Consider the following 22,894-nt stretch of genomic DNA (forward strand, 5'->3'; position numbering starts at 1 on the left):
TGCTGACGTAAGTTTGCAGTCTGCTAGTGAGCTGCAGCACATCAGATGCCTTAAAACATTTTTTTAAATCTATTTTTTTAATTTTAGATGGTGGTGTAGACCCTACTCCAAAACACTACAGCTATATGCTATGAAACAGTTGTAAGCTACATCGTCAAGAGCGACTTTGGTCTGTTGTCAGTCAAATACATACACAAACACGCCCCCTCAGAGGCTGAGAAAAGAGGATCAAATATCTTCTTTTTTCTTTGTGTGAATAATGCAAAAACGAAAGAAATGTAAAGTTTAAAATCACTGGGTTTTGCAGAAATGCCAATACTGATGTTCCCTTTGTCGCCCACAAATGTTTACATGTAGTGTTCTTCTCCTTTGAGTATTTCAAATACAAATACCTGTGGCACACAGCAGCACGGTCAATAATGTGGCTCCAAATTGACTGAAGCCCCGTGCGGATTTTTACACACATGGCACAATGTCGTTATCTTCATGAATTATTTAAATCCTCCCACACAGCAAAAGGATTGGGCAGGATCTAACGTAATAGATGTTTCTGCACATCATAGAGGTCACAGACACACAAGTTTATGCTGTGAAGTTATATGCAACAAAGCAGCAAAACAGCCGTTGTCATGAGTACCAATCTGTCGGGACATTTTTATTATTTATCCAAACTCTGTTTTCTCCAGAGAATCAACATATGTCCTGTTAAGTTTATTATAACAGGGAGGGCACATGCTCTGATCCTTAAAGTAAATAAAATACCATGGCAAAAGAGGCAAATGATCCAAATGGAATTTTAGTATTTGGTAGGAAATCATCTAATATAAATAAATTGTCTAGCAGCATGTTTGGGATTATGTATTTTAATATCTGTGATTGTATTGTGTTTTGGGACTTAACTATGTTTAGGACTTTTTTTGTTCTTCAAATATACCATGGCCACTCACCGTCTCTTCCATTTAAAGCAGAGGTGTCCAAACTGTTCCACAAAGGGCCATGTGGCTGCAGGTTTTTGTTCCAACCAAGCAGCAGCAGTCTCTCTCAGTCTTCAGACAGTTGATTGGTCAAACTGTGTGCTCTTGATTGGTTGTAATAAAAACCTGCAGCCACACGGCCCTTTGTGGAACAGTTTGGACAACTCTGATTTAAAGGGTCAAAAAGCATTTTAAAAAAGTCAACAGCAAGATTCTCTTTTGTCTCTGCCTAATGCAGTCCTGATGAGTGGATAGTTACAGAACATGCTATAAGCAGTTTTCATACAGTTTCCAGTATTACTGTATGCATTTTGTTGTTTATTAGTTTTTTTGGGCAGATTTTGAACCACAGGAAGTACTGGACAGAGAAAAGACTACTGGCCTGGTCCAAAGGAGACTTTGTTGGGTTTGGACACAAGGATGGCGTAGATTAGACTGACACAGCTTCTACACACACACACTAACACCCTTCCAACAAGAAATCAGTCTAATCATCAGGCCAATCAAAAGTAATGCTACTGAAATTAAGAGTCTGAAATTCACATAGGATTTAAAGAATTAAGCTGGGACACCAGGTAAATGTTGTTAGCAGAGAGAGGAAAAAACATAACTCACACAGAGGGAAGGAAGGTAAAAAAAATAAATAAATAAAAGATCAATGGTTGGACACTTTGGAAAAAAAAAGAAAATCCCACATAATGACCATTTGCACTGCAAAAATCAACGTGACTGATCAGTATTTCCAAGGTAGGAAAATGATTACAGTGTTTTCCCATTAAAACAGGAATTTCATTATCCAGGCTTCTGACACTACATTAAAGCTTTTTGCCCCATGGTCATTTAGCTTCAGAACCTTTCAGTGAGAATACCTACCTCCCTTTTTCCTGTGAAGAAAAAAAAAAATCTAATCCCAATAGCTCAAGGTAGCGGCGGCTAAAATCGAAACATAATCGAGGTAATCCTGGTTTTGACCCTCTCCAAGTCAGCAGCCTAATGTATTTCTGTCTCAGGTGATTGAATAGGTGGTCCCTGTTGATATGGCAAGCCCTTCCCTTCTCAGTTTACCAGGCAGCACACTTACTGAGCTGTTTCATAATGTCAAAAAGAAGAAGAGAAGAAAAGGAGTAATTAGGGCCTTGGCACTTTGCTACTGTTTTGTTGTAGTGTGAAAGTTGTAAAACTCTAAAAGGGTCAACTCAATCAAAAGAAATCAAATAGGAAAATTAAGTTGCCTGAATACTTGAAAATAAATCCTTCAAGCGATAAATATCCTGAAAGAAAATGTTTCTTTACACAGAGACACATCTGTCTCACATAAGCACATTCCAGCAAATTTTGTGTACATGACTCCTTTTTCTACAACAATATAATGAGCTTCTCTGTGTGGCAAAGATGCCTGATTATTCTCATGGGTTTCAGCACATGTCAGGCAGTTCACATGATATTTTATCATCACTCCTGGTCCTTTATTGTGCCTTATTGCAAGGAGATTGCTGACTGTAATGCGTTCCTCCTTAATGTGCAGTTGAGTTCTGCAAGAGTCCACCTGGGTATTGTATGTTGTCAATATGGTTCATTTCCTCAGCCCTACAGTGGGTTTGAGCCACGGTGAAGTAAATCCTCGGGGGATTACAGTGCTTGAATATTGCAGGTAATGACCGGGACTGTTTGTACCCAGCTCAGCACAGCCATAAAGCTGCAGTCTCGGAAGCTTGAAGGCACAATTGTTGTCAAGTGATGCAAAGATTCATGTTAAATCACGGTTTGTGAACATGGAGATTTTGTAGAGGACCGGGGCATTAAATATATACATACACAGGCCCATACAATAAACACTTGTACAAACAGATTTCTACATAAGTGGCGTGTATGAGTCATGTAAGAGATCCTGCGTTCACATTTTCTCTGAGGCACAAACAGTTCATGAATTTATCCAGGACTGTCACTTGTTTGATGTAAGAATTTTGCCACCTAAATTGTCATGAAATGGCAATGACACAGTGTTAATTGCTGCTAATCGTATATCAATTAGAGATGTCCAGAGCCAATCCCAAGAATATGCTGATGTGGGCATATTTAAAAGGACTGGTACCAGCTGAAATAAAGCCAATCAAAATCTGGCTCTTCTTTTTTTTTTTTCTCTTTTTAACTGTAATGTATTTTGTCCATCTCAGCCTCCTAGTGTTTCAGCAATGTTCTCCTTTATCACAGCTGGGTTCTACAGTGCTGCTGCTACAAGTATAAATTCCAGTGTTTGAATGTAAGGACATATTTGGGCACACTGGAGAGTGGCTCTGTGGTTGGCCAAATGCATGGGCTATCATTAGCAAAGACTGTACAAAACATTCATTAGCAGTTTCTCATTTTTAGCTGATGCTGAGTGTTGCAAAATGACTAACATTGGTGGCCGTTGGTAATTAATGTGTTTTGATGGCAGACCAAGGTAAAACTGTGTCTGGGAAATAGTTCTACTGTGTTTCCCGAGGTCCAACACCTCCAACAGATACATCTGAGCTGTGTCAGATCAAGTAGCCCACAGCTGTCATTTCAGTGTTATGACAATGCTAGCGTGCTGATTTTTAGCAAATATAATGTTCACCGTGTTCTTCATCTTAATTTAGCATGTTAGCATGATAAAATTAGCACTAAACACAGGTGAGGCTGAATGGAATGTCGTTAGTTTGACAAACTAACGACATTCCATTCTTTCCCAAGTAAAACTCTGATGTCATCATAGCTATATGAAAGGTCAGGAGGTCACCAAAGTCATTAGAAATCATTCTGAATCCTGAGAGGAAAGTTTTCAGACTTTGTCACAAGAGTTTGTTGGAGGTCTGTACAAAATTTCACACTCCACCATGGTAGTGCTAAAGGAAATGTAAGAGAATCACTAAAGTCAAAAGGATGTATCCTCTGGCAACAGTAAATGTCTATATCGAATTTGGTGCAAATCCACTCTGTTAAAGCATATACATTTGATACAATGACTTCCTGATGCTAGAGGAAAGTGTGTTCATTTCTCTCCAAACGTTTATGGAAATCCATCTGCTATGTCTGTATGTGTTCCTGGTGCTTTATGTGTCCCTTTTCCTCTCCTGTGTTCTCTGTAGCTCTGTCCGGGTGCTACCTGATCAATCATAATGAGGTGCACCTGTCCTGGGTATGAAGTGCTGAAAAAGCTCCTGTGCCAGCAGCAGAGGGTACAGGCTTTTCCAGCATGGGGACTGCTGGTCTTGATGCCTCTCAGCCTTGGAGTTTATTTGGTGTTGCTCTTGTGTTCTGACTTTGTCTTTTGTAGTCTTTATTTAGTGTCCTGAGGCCTGTACTATGAAGCAGGATTTGGGGTTAGCACAGTAACTTCAGGTTTAAATCTGGGTGGCGGTGGTTCACTTCTTAGCGGGTGCCATGGTAACTTATGCTGCACATCTCATCTGCTCCGGAGCAGGTTCTCTTCAGAGGATCAGAAGAAAAGAGTTTACAATAAAGTTACAAATACAAACAATAAAGAGCAAAAGATATTTTTCTTGATGAGGGAAATCTTTTTGTGATTTGAGGATTTCCATGTGTCCACTCTGGTTTTAAAACAGAGGGAGAGTTTATCACACTAAATACACATTAATTATTATATGTTACTTTTAGTTGAGCAAAGATTCTTTATTCTGACAGAATTTCTGACAGTGTTGATGCTTTTACTCTCCTATTCTATCACTGCAGCTCAGAAAAACATGAGGAGACTGTGATGATAATAAAATCTAAATACTCTGATGTCTTCTAGAAAATGATTCACACACTGTTAAATATTTCCCATGATCATGAATGAACATTTAAGTCCCATTGACCTCATCAGACATTAACTTTTTTTTTTCCTCCTCTCTTCTTTGGCAACAGAATCATTGACATAACTTCAGCTTTTTTTAATGCTTCACATTTTCATAGTAATTTGTTACTAATTTCTTAAGACACTTTATAATAATTCTTGTACTTACTGACAGTCCTTAGCTTGACTTCATCAATTGTAAAATTTTTACAGCTTTTCTTTTCCATTCTAGTTTTGTGATTATATTGTTTACATTTCACCTTGTTGAGTCACTTTTGGATGTAACTGTCGCAGAATTTACCTATATGCATCTCCGTTTCTTTTAATATCATATTTAGTACTTTATTCATGGTTCTGACAATGTTGCTTGTAATTAATATTCGAATGCGCTCATAGCTGGATAGATAAACCCAGAGCCACAGTTTGTACAGGTTATTCAGGACAGCCAATGTAGGGCTCAGTGAACCCAGAAAACTTGCTTCGTATTACAGGCCTCTGGTCATTTATGTTTGTGTTAAAGGTGTTTTCTGTGGTAGATTAGGTTCTGGGGTGGAATGTTTCACACCCCACAGGGCTGCACAAGAATGGGGCTTGCCTGGAATTGAACGTCCATGAGATTAGGTAAATGCGTGTATGTTTGTGTAAACCTCATGGCCTCTGTTTTATTGTATTAGTCATCTCTTTTGTTAGATTATTTTGGGTTGTTGCTGTTTGCTTAGTTGTATTTTTGACTGGGTTGTTACTTTCGTGATTTAGAGTTTGTTTTGAGAGCATCTTAATCAGGTAGCCATCAGATAGACTGAGCCTCACCACTTTTGGTGGTATGCCTGGGTGTGGGCATGTTGTCAGAGAGTGGCAGTAGGCTTGTCTTGGCTGCCCACTCACAGAGTTGAACTTTTAAAGAAGCCTCCTGGGGTAGCACTGAAGACTAGCTAGGTTAGTTAGCCATATCGTTAGGCAGGTGGGGGTTGGCGTGCACTTCCACAGCTGGTTTCCCTGGTAATTTTTCTTTGGTTGTTGTCCTGTAGCTATGGAATACTTTTGGGTGCAGGATTTGTGATATGTGACCTTTGTATTGTGGTGCACTCCACTTGTTGCTTGCTGCTTAAGTGTAAGTTGGCAACATTTTCGTGTAGTGGTTGACTACAATGTAAGGTAAAGTAAGGTAAGATTTTTGTAACCGTGATTTTCTTGGGTTCTTGGGTTTGTTCAGTATTTCTGGTTTAGATGGAAATCCTGTCATGGTGTACCTGTTCCTGTTTTTTTGTTAGCATGTTTTATTTTGAAAGCCTTGTTCCTAGTGTATCTGGTCTTGGTCTTCTTCCTGTCTTTGTCCCATTTCCCTCCTTTGTGATTGTCTGCCCCTCCCTGATTGGATTCACCTGTTGCCTGTTAGTGCCTGCTGTTGTCGTGCCTGTGTTCCTGACCTCTTGTCTGTACTCCTGGGTTTTTGCCTTTGTACCCTTCTGGATTTGCGTTCGGTTCTCCTTTGGATTTGCCTCAGTTACCAGTTCGTCCTCAGGTAAGGACTTTTGAGTTTTGGACTGGAGTTTGTTTCTTTGTGGATTTTCTTCCTTGTGGATGATTTCTAGTTGCTTAGGTTTTGTGTCCTGGCCCTGGACTTTATCTAGTGAATTTTGAGTTACGCTGATAAAGGTAATAGTCCAGATTGACCTTACATCCATAATAATCTTGGTGTACTTTTCTATAAATCCATGCACTTGGCCTCCAGTGAACTTTAGAATTGATTGCAAAGATGTTATCCTGGTTTACAGTCCTGCACCTCAATATATTTCTGACATGCTTGTCAGTTATGAACCAGTCAGGTCACCTGGTCTGGAACTGGCCTTTGAAAAATGCCAAGAGTCAACTCTAAAACTGATAAAGCAGCTATTTGCTCTCAAGGTCTCATGTGTTTAAGTGGTCTTCCAGATGATCAGGAAAGTGCTCCCACAATGTCCTCTTTAAAAAGCAAACTAAACCTTAATATTTGGCATTGCACATGTCCAGCTGCTGAACCTTGATCATCCTGAGTTTAAGTTCCTAAGAAATACAGTGAGATAGTGCTTTCTTCATTTAATCTATGACATACCATTGCTTTGCATTGCATTGCTTCTTTTCTGTTTAGACTGTCTTGGCATGCCTTTCTGTGATCAACCTACAGGATTCACTACGTTTGATCACCGGTGATCCATACATTGTTCATCCAGCATGATTTTCAAGCAGTGAATAGCAAAGATCTAGCTAAAGCTAAAGAATGAGGTAAAATAGAAACTCCCTTTACCAACTTTGTTTATATTTATTCACTATTTTGGTCATCATAGATTCTGCTAACTGTCATTAGTGTTTGGGAGATAATGGGTCATCGGGAAAAGACCAATAAAAGGAAGCCCACGTCTGTGGTTATGTGTTTCTTTGAATTTTGCAAGACATTTTGTGTCTCTTTGTGGTCTTTTTGCATCACTTTGTTGGTTTTTTTTTTTTTTTTTTTTTTTTTTTGTAGTCATCTTGGCTTTCCAATAAGAAATATTAGCAGTCACAGAGGCTCTGGCCCAGAGGCTGGACACCCCGAGCCCCCGAACATGGTCTACACATCGACTGGCTCCTGACTGACTGTATATGGTTTTAATGCACATAATACATGCTCAGTGTGATGTGTAGTTCTGCTGATGTGCAATGCTGGGGTGCTTCCTGTTGGTGCTGGGAGCCTTAAATGATGTTGTTGTATTCTATCGTTATCTCCTCAATTCTTTTTCAAAGTGTTTTCTTTGTATACTGCTTGTTTTGTATAGTATCATTTTTTTTTGTCTTTTTTGGGTCTGTAAAGTCCACAGACTAGTTGGTAGGTGTGCATTTACTGTGCAATGAAAAGGAATGTGTGTGTGTGTGCGTGTGTTTCTGTGTCGGCGCATGCTCTCACATGTGATTGTATGACATTTATCTCGGTTAGTGTCAGAGTTGAACAGAAGCTGATATTTCCTCCCGGTCACTTTTTGACAACATTAGGGACAAACACAGACATGAGCAAGGGCGAGAAAGATCAGAAGTTTGTTTTAAAGTAGCCGCATGCACACACACTTACACATACACACACACATGCAGATGCACACTTGCAACACACTTGGCTTTGGTCTTGCCTCGCTGCAGCCCCCAGTAACTGTGAGTCACAGAGGAAAGGAAGGCAGAACTGTCTTTATACAAGCTGCTTAGGAGAAAATATCAAACTGTGAGTGTGTGTGTGCGCATGATTTTGTGTATGTGGGCGAGAGAGGCTGATTTTTTATTTGCTTATTTTATTATATATTTTTTTTGCAGTATGATGAGGCAAGGGAGAAATATGTGAATGTGTGAAGCCAATATGAATGTGCTCGGTTGCCTTTACTTTCTGTCAGTGTATGAAGATGTCAGGGAGAAAAGACAATCACTTCCCCAGAGCTCATTACTTACGATTACAAATTGGTGAAACCTATATTCACGACTCCATCAACACATTGAACTACACTCCAAATGCCTCCAATATGCCTTTCTTCCTTATATGTTGTACTCAGCAATCCCATGTCCAATGTTTTTTTTTTTTGCTTCAATCATTGCGGAGCGTTGATATTGCTCTTCTTTTATTGCACTGGCTGTGACCTTGAGGTAATCAGGCTTCCTTCATGCTGTAAACAATAGAAAAGGCAAGATTTAGCAGAAGCTAAAAGCTGTCGTGAGCCGATGAAGAGTAACTCTGACAACAATGTCTTAAGCTGTTGGTTAGGGTCCTCTTGTAGTCTTCTCCCTGTGGAAAGAAGACGTGGTTGTGTATTCCCAAGAGGCAGTAGTAGTTTTACTGTATGTGGCACAAATTTAAATGACGACGTTTTACAGGGAGGATAAAAGGATTTTACACTTTAGAAGAATTCTTGCAACAATGAATCACACCTCAGTTATCTTTTTACTAGAAGCTTGCAAAGTCTTTACTGGCTTTGAGACTCACTGACCCACATAGTTGTTTTCTGTTTATTTAATTACACCACATTTACTCTTTTTCTGCACTATGGGAAATTTATGTGAAATTGCTTTAATTGTGTTAGTGTCTGTCTATTCCTTCCAGTGCAGGCCTGGAGTTTGTTTAGTGTGCAGAACGCTCACATACTCAGTCAGTACCTGCTGCCCTTTCCAGCATTTATTTCCATTTTGAGATGGATGTGCTGTGCAATTCATGAATAATGCTTTTTTATGTGTAGAAACATAAATCTGTCTTCTGAAAGTGTGTTGGGAAGAGACATAGAAAGCATACTTCCTAAACGTAGTCTTAGATTTTTAATATAAAGCAGTACTGCAGGGATTTAGACAAATTACAGGAAATACACTTGTTAGCTATCTTGCTAAGAGTTAAACGAGAAGATCGATACCACTCTGATGTCTGCCTGTTTGACATGACGACACAGTCAGGTGATAGTTAGCATGAAGCTTTAGCATGAAGGCTTGGAGCATGGGGGTTTCTATAGGAATTAAATAAACAAGATTTAACATATCAGTTAGTGAGCTCTAGAGGTGCTGGTAGCTGGATGTTTTCCACCTGTGGACAGATTCGGGCTTGCTGTTTATCCCTGCCTTTATGCTAAGCTAACAGCTTTACATTTAATGTATACATATGACAGTGGTATCACCTTTCTCTTCTAACCCTTGCCAAGAAAAGCAAAAAGCGTATTTCTCAACAATTTGGAACTATTGTGTTTGAAAAATGAGCAAACTAAATGCCAGAGAAGCAGAATTGTATCCTGATTTTCAACCTTCAGCAGGTGCCAAACTCCATGTGAACACACAAAGTTTGAAGAACCCCCCCAAGCCAAGAAAACAGCATCATTGTGATGACATCAGGTTTATAATCTCAGACTTTAGACTTTTCACAGGATGCGTACTCCTCATACCAAGTAAACTGAACTTCATCAATTAGTGTTAAATAGCTGGAGTCGCCCCTTTAAAACAATTACAAATAAAAAAATGTGATTTTTACTGAGGCCCACATGTGAAATCAATTGTTCAAAGGCAACAGCAGTGCCTCCAGATCAGGGGTGGGCAAACTTTTTGGCTCAGGGGCCACATTGACTTTTAAAATTTGACAGACGGGCTGGGCCAGCACCAGATGCATTCATATCAAACTTAAACACAGAAAAGGCATTACAGTGTTAATGCTTACATTCACTTTTAGTGGGAACAGTGTTGTTGATCACCCTTTTTTGCCAGTGCATCAAAGTCTGGTGTTAGTTTTGTTGTGGCAATTCTCAGAACAGATCTGAGGTGTTCATCACTCAACTGGGATCTGTGGGGTGCTTTGTTAGTGTTCATCACACTAAAAGTCTGTTCACACACATACGTAGAGCCAAACAACACCAGCATCCTCCGTGCCATCTTCTGGATGTTTGGAAATTTGGCTGCGCTTAATGAAGCATAAAACTCATCCAGTTTAAGACAGCTGAACTTCTCCTTTAAGACGGTGTCACACTGGAGATCAATCAGTTCCAACTGCAACTCCTGTGGCGCCGTTTCAGGGTCTTGTGTGAAGGGACATGATACCAGCTGAAGTGACTTGTCAATTTTTCCAAAATCGGAGAACCGACGGCAGAATTCTCCATGCAGGTCGTCCAGTGATTTCCCGTATTTTTTCACACGTCGAGGGGCCTCTTTCAGCTGAGCCAGTGTGGGGAAATGAGCAAATGACTTGTTTGACATTTGCTTTGAGAATAAAGCTAGCTTGGTTTTGAAGGCTCTGACGTTTGTGTACATTTCATGCACAAACTGGTCTTTCCCTTGTAGCTTCACGTTCAGCTCGTTCATGTGTGTCAGTATGTCCACAGCAAAAGCTAAATCACAAAGCCAATCGGTGTCACTCAGCTCAGGAAAATCCTCAGCTTTCTCAAGTAGCTCCAAAAATGAGGTAATCTCCTCTTTGAGCTCCCACACTCGTTGACAAACTTTCCCCAAACTTAACCAGCGGACATTGGAGTGGTAAAGCAAGTCCTGGTGATCAGCGTCAGTTTCTTCAAGAAACTTAATAAACTGACGATGTTGAAGACCCCTCGCTCGAATAAAGTTAACGAGTTTCACAACTGACTTCACTACGTGGTCAAGCTGCAATACGGATTTACACAGTGCTTCCTGGTGAATTATGCAGTGTAAGAAAATTATCTCCTGCTCGGGGTTGTCCTCTTTCACTCGCTCATGCATTCTTTTGAGCAACCCGACGTTTTTTCCTGTCAGATTTGGCGATCCATCTGTGGTAATGTTGGCGAGCGTACTCCAAGGTAGCTTGTGCCTCTTGATGACCCCCGACACGCTGTTATACAAGTCCTCTCCCCGCGTTTTCCCCTTTAGGGATTCCATGGCCAAAAACTCCTCCGTTATCTCAAAATTGTCATTAATCCCTCTGATGAAAATTAAAAGCTGAGCGGTGTCTTTTATGTCATTACTTTCGTCCAGTGCCAAGGAATATAATGTAAAGGACTCCGCTTTTTTGTTTAGCTTGCTAGCTAAGTCTTCATCAATTAGCTCAACACGGCGAGTCATTGTCCTGCGTGATAAGCTAATTTTTTCAAATTTGTTCTTGCTCTCAGGACACAAGATGCCTGCTGTTTCTACCATACACTCTTTGAGAAACTCCCCTTCGGAAAAAGGCTTGCTAGTCTTTGCTAATTTGAATGTCAGCAAATAACTTGCCTTCGTGCTTGATTCTTGGATGGCAGTTTGTCGGATAAAAGTGTTTTGCTGAGCCTGCAAACTAGCTGCCAACCTCTGAGCGGTAGCCGTCCGTCCTTGCGTCGACTGGTTGTTAGCATAATTAGCATGCTTGGTGGAAAAGTGACGGCTGATGTTGTATTCCTTTAAAACTGCAACCGTTTCTTGGCAAATAAGACATACCGCCTTTGACCGGACTTCGGTGAAAAAGTATTTAGTTGTCCCCTTACGAAACAAAAGTATATTGCAATATACTAGAATTTATATTGCAATATATTAGGAAATATATTTCAGTATATGAGAAACTTAATCATATATTTAGAAATATATAGATGGATGACATTTGCTATATATTGATTCATATATTTTAAAATACATTGCTATGCAAACAAAACTGCATTATGTTTATTGAAACATTTTAATAACAGTTTGGATTATTTTTTAGAGTTTTGGAACTCCAAACTCCAAATCACATTTTGCATGATATCCATTATTTTTTACATTACACATTTAGCCATCTGGATGGACCACCTACGGCTATGTATTGATATATTGTAAAATGTAGATGACTATTATAAATCAAATCACTAACAGCAGCAAAAAATACAAAATGTTTTCTTGAGTCCACTTTTTATTCGTAACATTTCAGTCCTCCACACTGAAACGTGGAGGTACACATGCATAAAGGTTGGCATACTGTGGCAGATCAACTAACATACATTTCCTATTGAATTTCATCACATCAAAAACCTGTTTCCTGCCCTGTAACACTCTTTTCAAGCTAACTACATTGTCTAAAAACACAAAACTGTGTGATTTGTCATACTGTTTTCCAACAGCAAAACATTTTCTGTTATCCAGTCTTTCTACCACAATGTAATAATACACAGTGATTATGTGTCCATTATCCAACAAAACAGTGAAGCTATTCCTTTTCATTACTCTAGTGAACTGCTCCGAGTAATACAGTTCTCCTTTGACTAAAGTTCTACTGAATATTTTCACTACTGTATCCGTGGTGACTGAAAGTTTCTCTCTCATAGCCAGTACTTCTTCTTTAGTAAGTTTTCGTACATAGTGTAAACCAAGTGTAACAACTTGATCTGCTACTCTTTCAAAAAGCTTCAGCTTTTTTTCACCAGTCAAGTTGTTGTACAGCTGTATACATCTAGGCACAGCATTTGTCAGTGCATTTTTTTTCAGAAGAGGCAACACTTGTCTGTATGTGAATTGTTTCATTATTTGTAATGGAACACATTGGGTGCCATGAAACATCTTCAGTATTTCCCCATTAAAAGACTCAAAAATATATCCTGAATGTGCCCACAAAGGTCCCCAATTTCTCACAGAGTCTGGCAAATGAAGACATAAATGTACGTTAAATGACACATTTTCCTTTCCATACAGTGTTTCAAACTGTTTGACAAACTCAACAACTAGTTTTTCACATCTTTTTAACCCCTCTGATGTGACAGTGTCTTTACAAAGCAAGAACATGAAGGTGACAAGGATTAACCAGTGCTGGTAAAATGCATGTGGTAGTATTCCCTTTAGCACAAAGATGCTATAAAAAAGTAACCAGTTCTGCCATTCACTAGCTTTCCAGAACTTCCTTTGCTGAAAAGAGCGGGGCACTCGGGTGATATTGCAAGGTGGTTTAATTCTCAAGAGTTGGTGGTCGAGCTCAGGAATACGATTACCAATATAATATGGCTCCTCATGGTGTTCACTATCCAGCCACATGCTTGCCATTTGCCTAACAACTCCAAGATGTACATTATGCATATGGTCAGGAGGCATTCCAGATATAATGTCAAAGTGTGGGATGTTGACAAGACATGTAGGCCCTTTAATGCCTTTCACGGATTGTCCGGTACGCACAGCTTCTCTTGCATCAGTTAGGGTTGAAGCATGATCCCTTTTTGGAACATGTTTGTATGGATAAACCCTAACAGTTCCATTTCCCTTTGGAACTTGTTCACCAGGATGTAAGCAAAGGCTGCACCCGTAATGACCATTAAATTGGGTCATGTTTTGCAGAATGGGCCTGGCAACTGAATCACACATTATAACAGCTGCTATCACTCTACAATGATTCACAGAGTTGTTTCTGTGTAACTTGAAGCCAACAGTTGACAGTGACTGACACTCTTGAGTGAATGGTTTTAAAAATGTGTTAACATTCGGCTTTTTAGTACCAAACCATAGGCCAAATAGTAAAACATTCTCTTTGCGGACAAGATAAGGAAGTTCATTTACCATCCCTTGTAATGGCCAGATTCCATACTGGGATGATTTGAATACTGGAACTCCATCACAATTTAATGTTAAGGAGAATGCATGAGGACTATCTAGTGGGCCACCAGCTTTGTTCAGACTATGATACATTTTACCACAACATATGTCATCATAAGTTTCTGGATTACATGTACCATTTCCTGACTTAAGACAACATGCTATATCTTCTCTTTGAAGAAGATGTTCCAGTTGTGTATGGATGGGTAAGTACAGGAAGAAATTTCCATTCTTCAGTGAGCTGTTTCTATCCCATGCAGAGTTACATACAGAACAGCTCCCTTCAGTGACTTGGTCACCAATGTAATACTCACAATTGGGACAGTATATGTGACATTCTAGGTGACCTTGTATTGGGTTAAGCTCTTTTAAGAACAGATACTTTGAAGTTAGAACATTTTCTGGACAATGGATATTAATCAAATCTAAAAGATCAGACAGGGCCACACCAGTAAGTGAGTGTCTCAAAGCATATGAAAGTATAAGTAAAAAACTCTGAGCTTTGGATAGTTGTGAGCCTGTGTAAAGTGGCTCATCGTTTACTGGAGGAAACCTTTCATTAATGGGTGCTCCTAAATGTGATTCTTCAGTTACTGACTTGTCAGTGCTGTCTTCTTCTCCACTGGCAATGGATTCAGAGTCAGTAAAAGACAGCCACAGTGGTTCAAACACACCAAAATCGACACTGTCCTCATAACTGAAGACTGATGACTCTGTTGTTTGGCTCAAATTTGGTGGCAGTTCATCAGATTCAGGGTTGGTGTGCAGGCTCTGTAATGGGAAAATACAGTAAGTCTATGGAACAGCTGACAAACATAAGCACTAGGAAATTTGCATAAAATTATACAAATATTAATATGTGGCATTGTTGTATACATGATAAAAGTAAGGCTTAGGTTAGTCTAAAAAAAAAAGCTAAGAAAGCAAAACAGTTAAAGTCTTAAGGTCATAAAAATCCTATGCGAGATAATGGCCCTTTTAAAATTACTTACTGTAATGTCATCACCTTCATGTGCATCTTCAGATCTGTTGTCAGAGGAATCCTCATTCTGCTGTGTAAAAATAGAGAAGTCTTAGAAGAAATGCTGACAGACATAGTCAAAGACAGAAACCTGTAGATTAATAGTAACAGTAGTATTAGTAGTAGTTATTAGCAGATTACTTACATGAATCTCCCCACCATCATGTGTGTTTTCTGAGCCACTGTCAGAGTTGTACTCAGAGGAATCCTGATCTAGGTTTAGCTGTACGAGAATAAAGAAGTCTTTGAGGAAATGTTTTCAGTGAAATAGTGAATATAGAGACCAGTAGAACTTGGCTATAAACATCATTAATGGACCATTCAAGGACACACTTACATCAGAATACATAGAGGGTCTTCTGCCACCCTTTGCAGGTGGATTATTACAAGGTAGTTTTATATAATAACAGTACATTGTACTTACAGTAATCTCATTATCATTTGCGTCTTCTGAGCCACTGTCAGAGTCGTTGTCAGAGGAATTTTGATTCTGGTTCTGCTGTGGAAGAACATAAGTCTTAGAGGAAATGCTGACAGACATAGTCAAAGACAGAGACCTGTAGATAAGTAGTAGTTATTAGCAGATTACTTACATGAATCTCAGCCCCATCATGTGCGTCTTCTGAGCCACTGTCAGGGTCAGAATCCTGATCCAGGTTCTGCTGTTCAAGAATAGAGAACAGTTTAAAGCATGTGTATGGTATATAGCTATGTATGTTGTATGTTTGATATGCATTAGACTACTTATTTGCTCAACTTTCTTAACAAATATTAATTAAGAAGAACTGCATTTCATTTAATGACCTACCGTTTCCTGGTTTGACTGATGCATGTTGATGGCCTCAGTCAGTTTCCTACCATAAAAATGAAAAATATGTCTCAATTTACTGAATGTCTATTATCGGAGGCTGTCCATGCATGGGCAACATGTATGTGTCACTATCACTCCATATAAACGTTATGAAGCCCCTTCCCGCCTGCACAACTTGACCTGGAAATGAGCGGCAATACTGATTATGTCCCCCTCTCTCTCTTATTTATTTATTAATTTATTTACTTATGTGTGTGCGCTCCGTTACAGATTGCCTTATTGGTCATTGCAAAAACGGCCATGGTCGTTTAAATAAAGTTTGCGAGCCAACATTCTGCATACTAGCTACTTTTAGCTAACTACAACACTAAAATAAACAATGTCTAAATACAGAATAAATGTTTAATAACGTTACTTCACTAGGTGGGTGTAACTGACAAACCTCCTTTTCCAGTATCTCCTTGTTCTTGATGGAATATTGAATTCTGAACCAGGAGCCGTGTATTTTCTCCTCCTTCCGTCCATGCCTCCTCTTCTCAAAAAAATTCTTCTTTTTCTTCTATTTGATTGGCAGCTGACATCCTGTTAGGTGTACGTCTCTGATTGGTCGAGCTTGTTGCTACCATGGTCACGTTGAACGGCAAACTTTTATGGGCGAATGGCCGCGAACGGCAAGGTTCTGGCCACGCCCAGAGATATTAGGGTAAACTGTGAAGCTACGGTAGAACCTTGTCAGTTGTTGGAGGAGTACGTTAAAAAGATGAAATTTGCGCTTGTGAGCTGGTTAAGGGGGGAGGATAAAAATGCTCTCAGCATTGTTCCTGTCAGTTGGATTGTGGACTTCGACCCGGAAAACGCCAAAACGGAATACCTTATTGAGTGCCGCAGCATTGGTGGAAAGAGGCCCACTAATGGTTGGAGAGTCGAACCAGCACAGATTTTGCAGTTGGCGGGCAAGTACAGTGCTTATATTTTTTTACTTTGTTAGTCTTACAACATTAAGCAATTGTTGAGATTTTTCATCATTGGCCAAGTCACTTTCTATGTAGGCTTTTAGCTTCAGGACAGTGACGAGCTAGCTAACGTTAGCTAAAAGTTCAAATGAAGCTAGATTGATGTAGCTAACGGGCGTTAGCTATTTAGCCATTAGCCGCTAATATTTTAGCGACCGTTAGGTTGGCTAGCTAAAAATTCAAATGAAGCAGGGCTGACGTGGCTAACGGTCGTTAGCGAACTAGCCATTAGCTGTTATATGTTAGTTATCTAGCTAGCTGAAGTGAAGTTTAAATGAAGGGGGACTTGCAATTATCAGCCACAGTTACATAAAGTTTTGCTTCATATGTATTTTTAATTATTAGTGAAACATAAATTTAACATGTATTTTAAAATTGTTTAATTGAAGAATATCAGCTAAGGTTTGGAACTGTCATAACTGAAAATCAATTTCGTGTCTATACATCATGCTAAACTAAACGCATATTAATGACAAAAATATGATCATGTAGTCTGTGTTTATATATACTAAATATATAATATAAAAGCAGAGGGAATACAACACAAAACTAAACAGCACAGAATTGTACAGTAAAGTGTTGTAATGTAAAGCTAGATAGTTCTGTTTCTAGGCATTACATTCTGTCTTGTAACTCTATATTTATATTAATAGAAAAGGAATCTACACTCAAGATTGCTGAGCAGAGACTCTTGCAAGAGGACCTTCCTCAAAGCAAGAAGAGAAAGAGGGTGCCCAACAAACTCTTCTTTGACCCACAGGAGGAAACTGTAGGAAAAGTTTCAAAAAAGGTAATGGGGTTCTTTCATGACCGCTATTTAAATTTTTCAGTTTTGTAGTTGGGCTGTGTGCACACTAATACAAATAGAAAGGGTTCAAACTGGCTGGGGCCTTTCTGTGTAGAGTTTTCTGTTCTCTCTGGCTACTCAGACTCATTAACTTATTAAACTTAATGATTAATTTTAATCAATTTTGGTTTCATACTAAATGCATTTGATTTTCACCCAACAGAAAAACTACAAACTCATAGCTGCAAGACATTCTGAATTAGAAGTTCTTGAAGAAGAGCCTAACCTCAGCCAATTGAATACTGCAGAAGCACTTGAGGAGGAGGTCAGGGCCCTCAGGGAGGAGAACAAAAGACTGCGGTACCAGCAGAGTGTAGGATCTTCTGCAGCCTGTAAAGATCTCGAGACCCAACTCAAGGCTTTAAATAAGGAGAACGTCAGGCTGCGGAACATGGCAGTTAAAGGCAACTATCTGTTTTTGATTAAAATAGGGATTTTACATTGTATAAACCACTGGCTCCTTGTTTTTGATGTTATTCTTAAATATATCTGTGTCTATATTTTAGAGGAAATCTACACATATAGTGTAGGGTTTATGTAGTATAAACACTGGATTGGTGTTTGCTACCCCCCTAAGGCAAACATGGGGGTGGCAGTAAACCTGTAATGCCTTCCTAACCCCTCACACACTTTGAGACACCAAAAAAATGAACAGATGTGTAATTTTTTTTTCCTGTTAGGTATTCATAACATCTTTGGGGTTCCTTAGTAGTAAATTTGGTGGGCCATATTTTCCAGAAATTCCATCACTCTTGGCAGCTGTGAAGACCCTCATTTCGTATAAGATCACAGAGAGCTCAAGCTACGAAGGTGAAAGCGAACATGAGGCCAGTGTTGCTTTACCGTCACCTGCTCAACCTACATCTCCCAAACCAGCATCAGTAAATACATTTTTTGTTATCAGTTAAAAACATGAAACATTCAGTTACTGGTGATTTTCTTTGTATTTATTCTTTTATGTCTTTCCTTCTTCAATGAATTAGGTGCAACTAGGGAAGGATGACTCCACCAGAGTGTCTGCCCATTGTTGGGAAACTGCAAAAGCGCAATCCACAGCGAAAGGAATGGCCCGCACCCTCCTACTGGGCCTGTTCAGCATTGATGTGCTACTGAAGTCCAACCTAACGGGAGGGGTCAACAAGGTCGATCCATCTGCAGAGAGACGTCAACCTCTGGACCCCAAGAAGCTTCAAGCTTTACTCAGTAAGACTAAGAATTTATTTTTAATGGAATCATACATTTTTAAAGTTTTTGTAAACGGTAACAAACACTTTAGGACTGAAATGTACTAATAGCGAAACAGATGGATGAATAAAAAGCTTTGACAGCTTTGCTATTCTTTTAGATACAAATCATTTTCCTCTGTCTAGTTGGAATACATAAAACATTTTCTCACTATTAAAACAGATCCCCTCTAGTAGCTTTAATAGTAGTCAACTCTGATTTCAGACTTGTCTAGTTATATAAACTAGTCATATATAACCCACCGTGGAACAAGAACAAGGTATACAAGAAAAATATTACCAGTATCTCATCTTATCTTTTGCAACAATCAGAGGCCAACATTGTGGATGCCATTTTTATTTTAATATCTTTTACAGATGCAGTTGTTCAGCAACACCCAGGGGTGAAGATTCCAGACATACGGATGGCCATAAATAAAAGGATCTGTGAGTTAAGACACCAGGAGAAGAAAAAGTCATCTGAAGGACTGGCTAATCAGAGTGGGTCTTGATAAATTAGCATGTGGGATCCACACTGCACTAAAGGACTGTTGTCCTATTTTTTCCACTGTGGAATTGTTTTTGTTGTGCTCAAGACTTTTGAAGGACAGTTGCCTTCTTGTTAATGTTTTACTTATTTTTAAAGTATATTTGTTCATTGTAGTTGTTGTTTCCATCCATTGGATGAAATAAAAAGATTTTATGGCTTGGAACTAATTATGATATGGCAAACCGTTTGCCATTTGCTGAGTACATGTATAAATGTATGGTTATATTAAAGCGTTTCACATACAGTGCATACACTATCTAATTATATAATATTTAATATATTATGTATATATATACACCAATATATTGTTCAACATATTTTAAACATATTCCCATATAAACCTGATTATATTATCTTGTACATTAAGGTATATTATCTCATATATTACATATATATTTACATGTATTTACAACACCTCTTCCAATATATGATCTCATATAAATTGGGGCAAATTTCAATATATAACAATATCTTAAATAGTATAACAACATATATTTATTCAGTATATGAAAACGGCAATAATTGCATTATTTTCATATACTGCAATATATCACTAACTCATATATAATATATTATTAATTAATATATCACATGATATATTCGTACGTGCATTTCACAATATATAATTACATATAAAATATATCGTCATGTAATATATTGAGAAATATATTTTTGTTGCGTAAGGGTCCATTCCTTTTTAAACACTCGACACTCACTGTCGACTTTTCTTTTCTTTGGCCCACTCGTTGCAGATCGCTTCACAGCAGTAGGAGAGAAATAACAGAGAGTAGCCCGGGCTCTGCAAAATCAAGTCAATGTATCTCTGCGCCTACTGCGCCATCTGGTGGAACACCAGGCATTACAGGACAAGGTCAAATGCATGCAGTCATAATTATGATATGATTTGATTTGGGCAATTCTCTACCAATCTTCGGCGGGCCGGATTAAAAAGACCAACGGGCCGGATGTGGCCCGCGGGCCGTAGTTTGCCCACCCCTGCTCCAGATGAACACCGAAATACAGCCCACTCAGCATTAGTTGATGTTAAGGCTGTAAATGAAAAAACAGTAAAGCAATAAAAGCGAAAGTGCATATAACTGACATCAAAATGAGTATGGCAAATCTTTTATGAGATATGTTGCATTTGCAGACATGAAATTGTTGAAATATGTGCTGATGTTCGTCACCCTTGTCTCTTATTGTAAGACACCAGAAATCTGTCCATGGATTGTTGTAATTTCCAGAGAACAATCATGTTTAGTGCATTTATTTCCCCCGTGTCTGTAGTCCTTTTTTTTTTTGCTCCATTTCTTGCTTGTTGTACATTGGTAGAGGATTGTACTTCCTACTGCAGGGTGATTGTTAGTTGTGTAGTCTTGTATTGCACAGCACTGCAAAGAAAATAAGACTGGGACACAGGAGATGATCAAAACATCCATGCTTGCGTCTCCTATTTGATTCTGCCTTATAGCAGTTCAGGGTCACAGAAGGCGGGGGAGGCAGCCAGTCCCAGTATACTGATCAAAACATTAAGAAACTGTATTTCAGCTGCATAACTCACATACTGATACTTTTTATAGAAAAAAAATGTTCCTAGGAAACCATGGTTGTAACCAACCTGTTTAGTTTACCTGAGAAAGACTATGTGATCATTGAGGGAGCAATCAAACATACTTGAACAGCAATGTACTGCACTTATTTTGAGGGACTCAACCTTCATTTTCTCTTTATTTTTCTCTTGGCACCTATTAATGAAAGCACATAATAAGCTTCCCCTCACTGCAGGGGTACTGTACTGCATTAACTGTAACATGGCTTCTGCAGCACCTTTTTGCAGCACAAGTATTTGGATATGTGGGGACTTCATGTAAAAATTCAGGGGAAAATTAGCACTTTCATTAAGGTGGGGGGCTCAAAATCAAGCATGGAGGCATCATCAGGATTCTCTGACTGCAGAGAGCTCTGTTCAGAACCACGCAAGACATTAAACCTGTTTGCACAAGTTGAATGCTACTTTTCATGACAAGTAATTTAAACTTTTAGTGTAAAAAACAAAACAAAGGTGTCCTTTTAATTACTGTCAGCTCTAAATGTGAGCCAGTCACAGCTTCTTTGCTGTGCTGTACCTCCACGATGCTCCACAGGTACAGAGAGAACAACTGTCGGAAAGCTGCTTCATGCTGAGGCTAGCAGCAGCTTTGAAGTCTGTAGGAATTGAAAGACTCGGGATAAAAGCGAATCTGTTGTCTTTTGCAGGTGCAGGGTAGCTTTAGCCGAGTGTCCAGTTTTATTCACAAACTAATAAACACGTATGTTCGAGGCTAACGGCGCCATCACTCTGACCTTTCAACTTCTTTTCCTGCTCAAACTTGAACTGACCCCTTAAACCCCTTAAAGCTCTCAGGTTTTCACCTATGAACAATATTTCTTCTTCAGCTTTTCTACAGGTTAAAATCCACAGGCTAAGCTGCAAATCCTCTGGCAAGGCCTTTCTCAATTTGATGTTTACAGGCCGAGGGCAAAAGAATGTCTGGGATTGAAGTACCTGTCTGAGGAGCGTAGTCTGCGGATCAGTATCATGATCACATTTTCTGTGTCTTGCTGTCCCAGTGCCTCCATCCTTTTATGCTGAGTTGATATTTTAAATTAATAGGTTATCCAGCATAACCAAAATCATTGGTCACTTGAGTGCTGCTTCATCCAGGTTTGTTGATACTCTTAACTCTATTGCTTAAAAAGCAGTTTAACATAGTTTTGAACATGGATACAGTTATGATATGACTGAATAAGCCTTGTTCTAACTTCCCTGTAGTAGCGCCATGAGACTGCTCAGCATCTGCACTGTTCCTGTTGTTCATGACAAGTAATCCATCAAACAGTAATTATTGTTTCTTTCTTTTGCAATTAGATTTTTCTTCTGTTCACCTTGAAGTGCAGCAGATTGCTCTTTTCATCTGTCTTTTATATAATAATTGTAGCTGTGTTTATTGTCACTCCAGAACTCCTCTCAGTTTTAGAAGCCACTTCAACGTGGCCTCATCATCTTCCTCACGGCACGCTCCCTCTTACCACTGGGAAGTGTTGTTCCACCACTCTGACAACTTTCTGAGATTGGTTCTTCAAGGGATGAAGGAATGAGACTCCTGTGATGAAGTCTTTTAAAGCATATCTTGCCCAGAATGCTTTGCGGCAGTGTTGGTCTATCTCTCAGTCAGTTGGTCCACCACTTTGGTCCAGTGGTCCACGGTGGTTCAACAGCTTTTGGTGGAGAACCATGAAATGTTTGACAGACTTACCCATGTCCAGTGCTGGTGCCCCCTGCAGGTCACTAAGAGAAAGAGGAGAGGAATGGAACTGTTTACTCTGTTTCACATGCAGTCATGAGACCAGAGCTTAGATGCAGAGGTGGAAAAGTCTTCTTGCACTGTGGTGTTCATATTCTATATTAGTAGTATTTCATAAAATTTAGGATTTGCTGTTATCCCTGTGCTTTGAAAGACTGAGCAAGGCTTTAAGATCCCTGCCAGAGCGAAGATTCAAATTGATCCAGCACAGCACTGAGACCAATTTGTTCTGTTGGAGTGTCTTCTGTCTGTCTGCATGTCAAATGTGAACTGTCAGACAGT

At 39.2% G+C, this 22,894-nt stretch overlaps 2 protein-coding genes across 6 annotated transcripts; one reads left to right on the forward strand and one right to left on the reverse strand.

Annotated features, from left to right (window-relative positions):
- Positions 1-11,914: 11,914 nt before the first annotated feature.
- LOC121188763 lies at positions 11,915-16,175 on the reverse strand. 5 transcript variants are annotated; one of them, XM_041048647.1, is made up of 7 exons: positions 16,078-16,175; positions 15,633-15,678; positions 15,418-15,483; positions 15,249-15,320; positions 14,970-15,047; positions 14,796-14,855; positions 11,915-14,574 (listed from the first exon to the last, which is right to left on the reverse strand). In XM_041048647.1, the coding sequence occupies exons 1-7, from the start codon at positions 16,158-16,160 to the stop codon at positions 12,154-12,156; spliced, it is 2,826 nt and encodes a 941-aa protein (XP_040904581.1). In that variant the 5' UTR covers positions 16,161-16,175; the 3' UTR covers positions 11,915-12,153. The 5 variants fall into 5 exon arrangements, with proteins under 5 accessions (XP_040904581.1, XP_040904578.1, XP_040904579.1 ...); XM_041048644.1 differs by having other exon boundaries at positions 15,249-15,323; XM_041048645.1 differs by having other exon boundaries at positions 15,418-15,486.
- A 103-nt stretch (positions 16,176-16,278) lies between these two features.
- On the forward strand, positions 16,279-19,510 carry LOC121188764. Its single transcript, XM_041048648.1, has 6 exons — positions 16,279-16,588; positions 17,302-17,438; positions 17,659-17,899; positions 18,234-18,376; positions 18,479-18,698; positions 19,097-19,510. Exons 1-6 carry the CDS (start codon positions 16,294-16,296, stop codon positions 19,228-19,230), a joined length of 1,170 nt encoding a protein of 389 aa, XP_040904582.1. The 5' UTR covers positions 16,279-16,293; the 3' UTR covers positions 19,231-19,510.
- Positions 19,511-22,894: the final 3,384 nt, after the last annotated feature.

This window comes from Toxotes jaculatrix, chromosome 10 (genome assembly GCF_017976425.1).
Source record: "Toxotes jaculatrix isolate fToxJac2 chromosome 10, fToxJac2.pri, whole genome shotgun sequence".
Taxonomy (NCBI): domain Eukaryota; kingdom Metazoa; phylum Chordata; class Actinopteri; family Toxotidae; genus Toxotes; species Toxotes jaculatrix.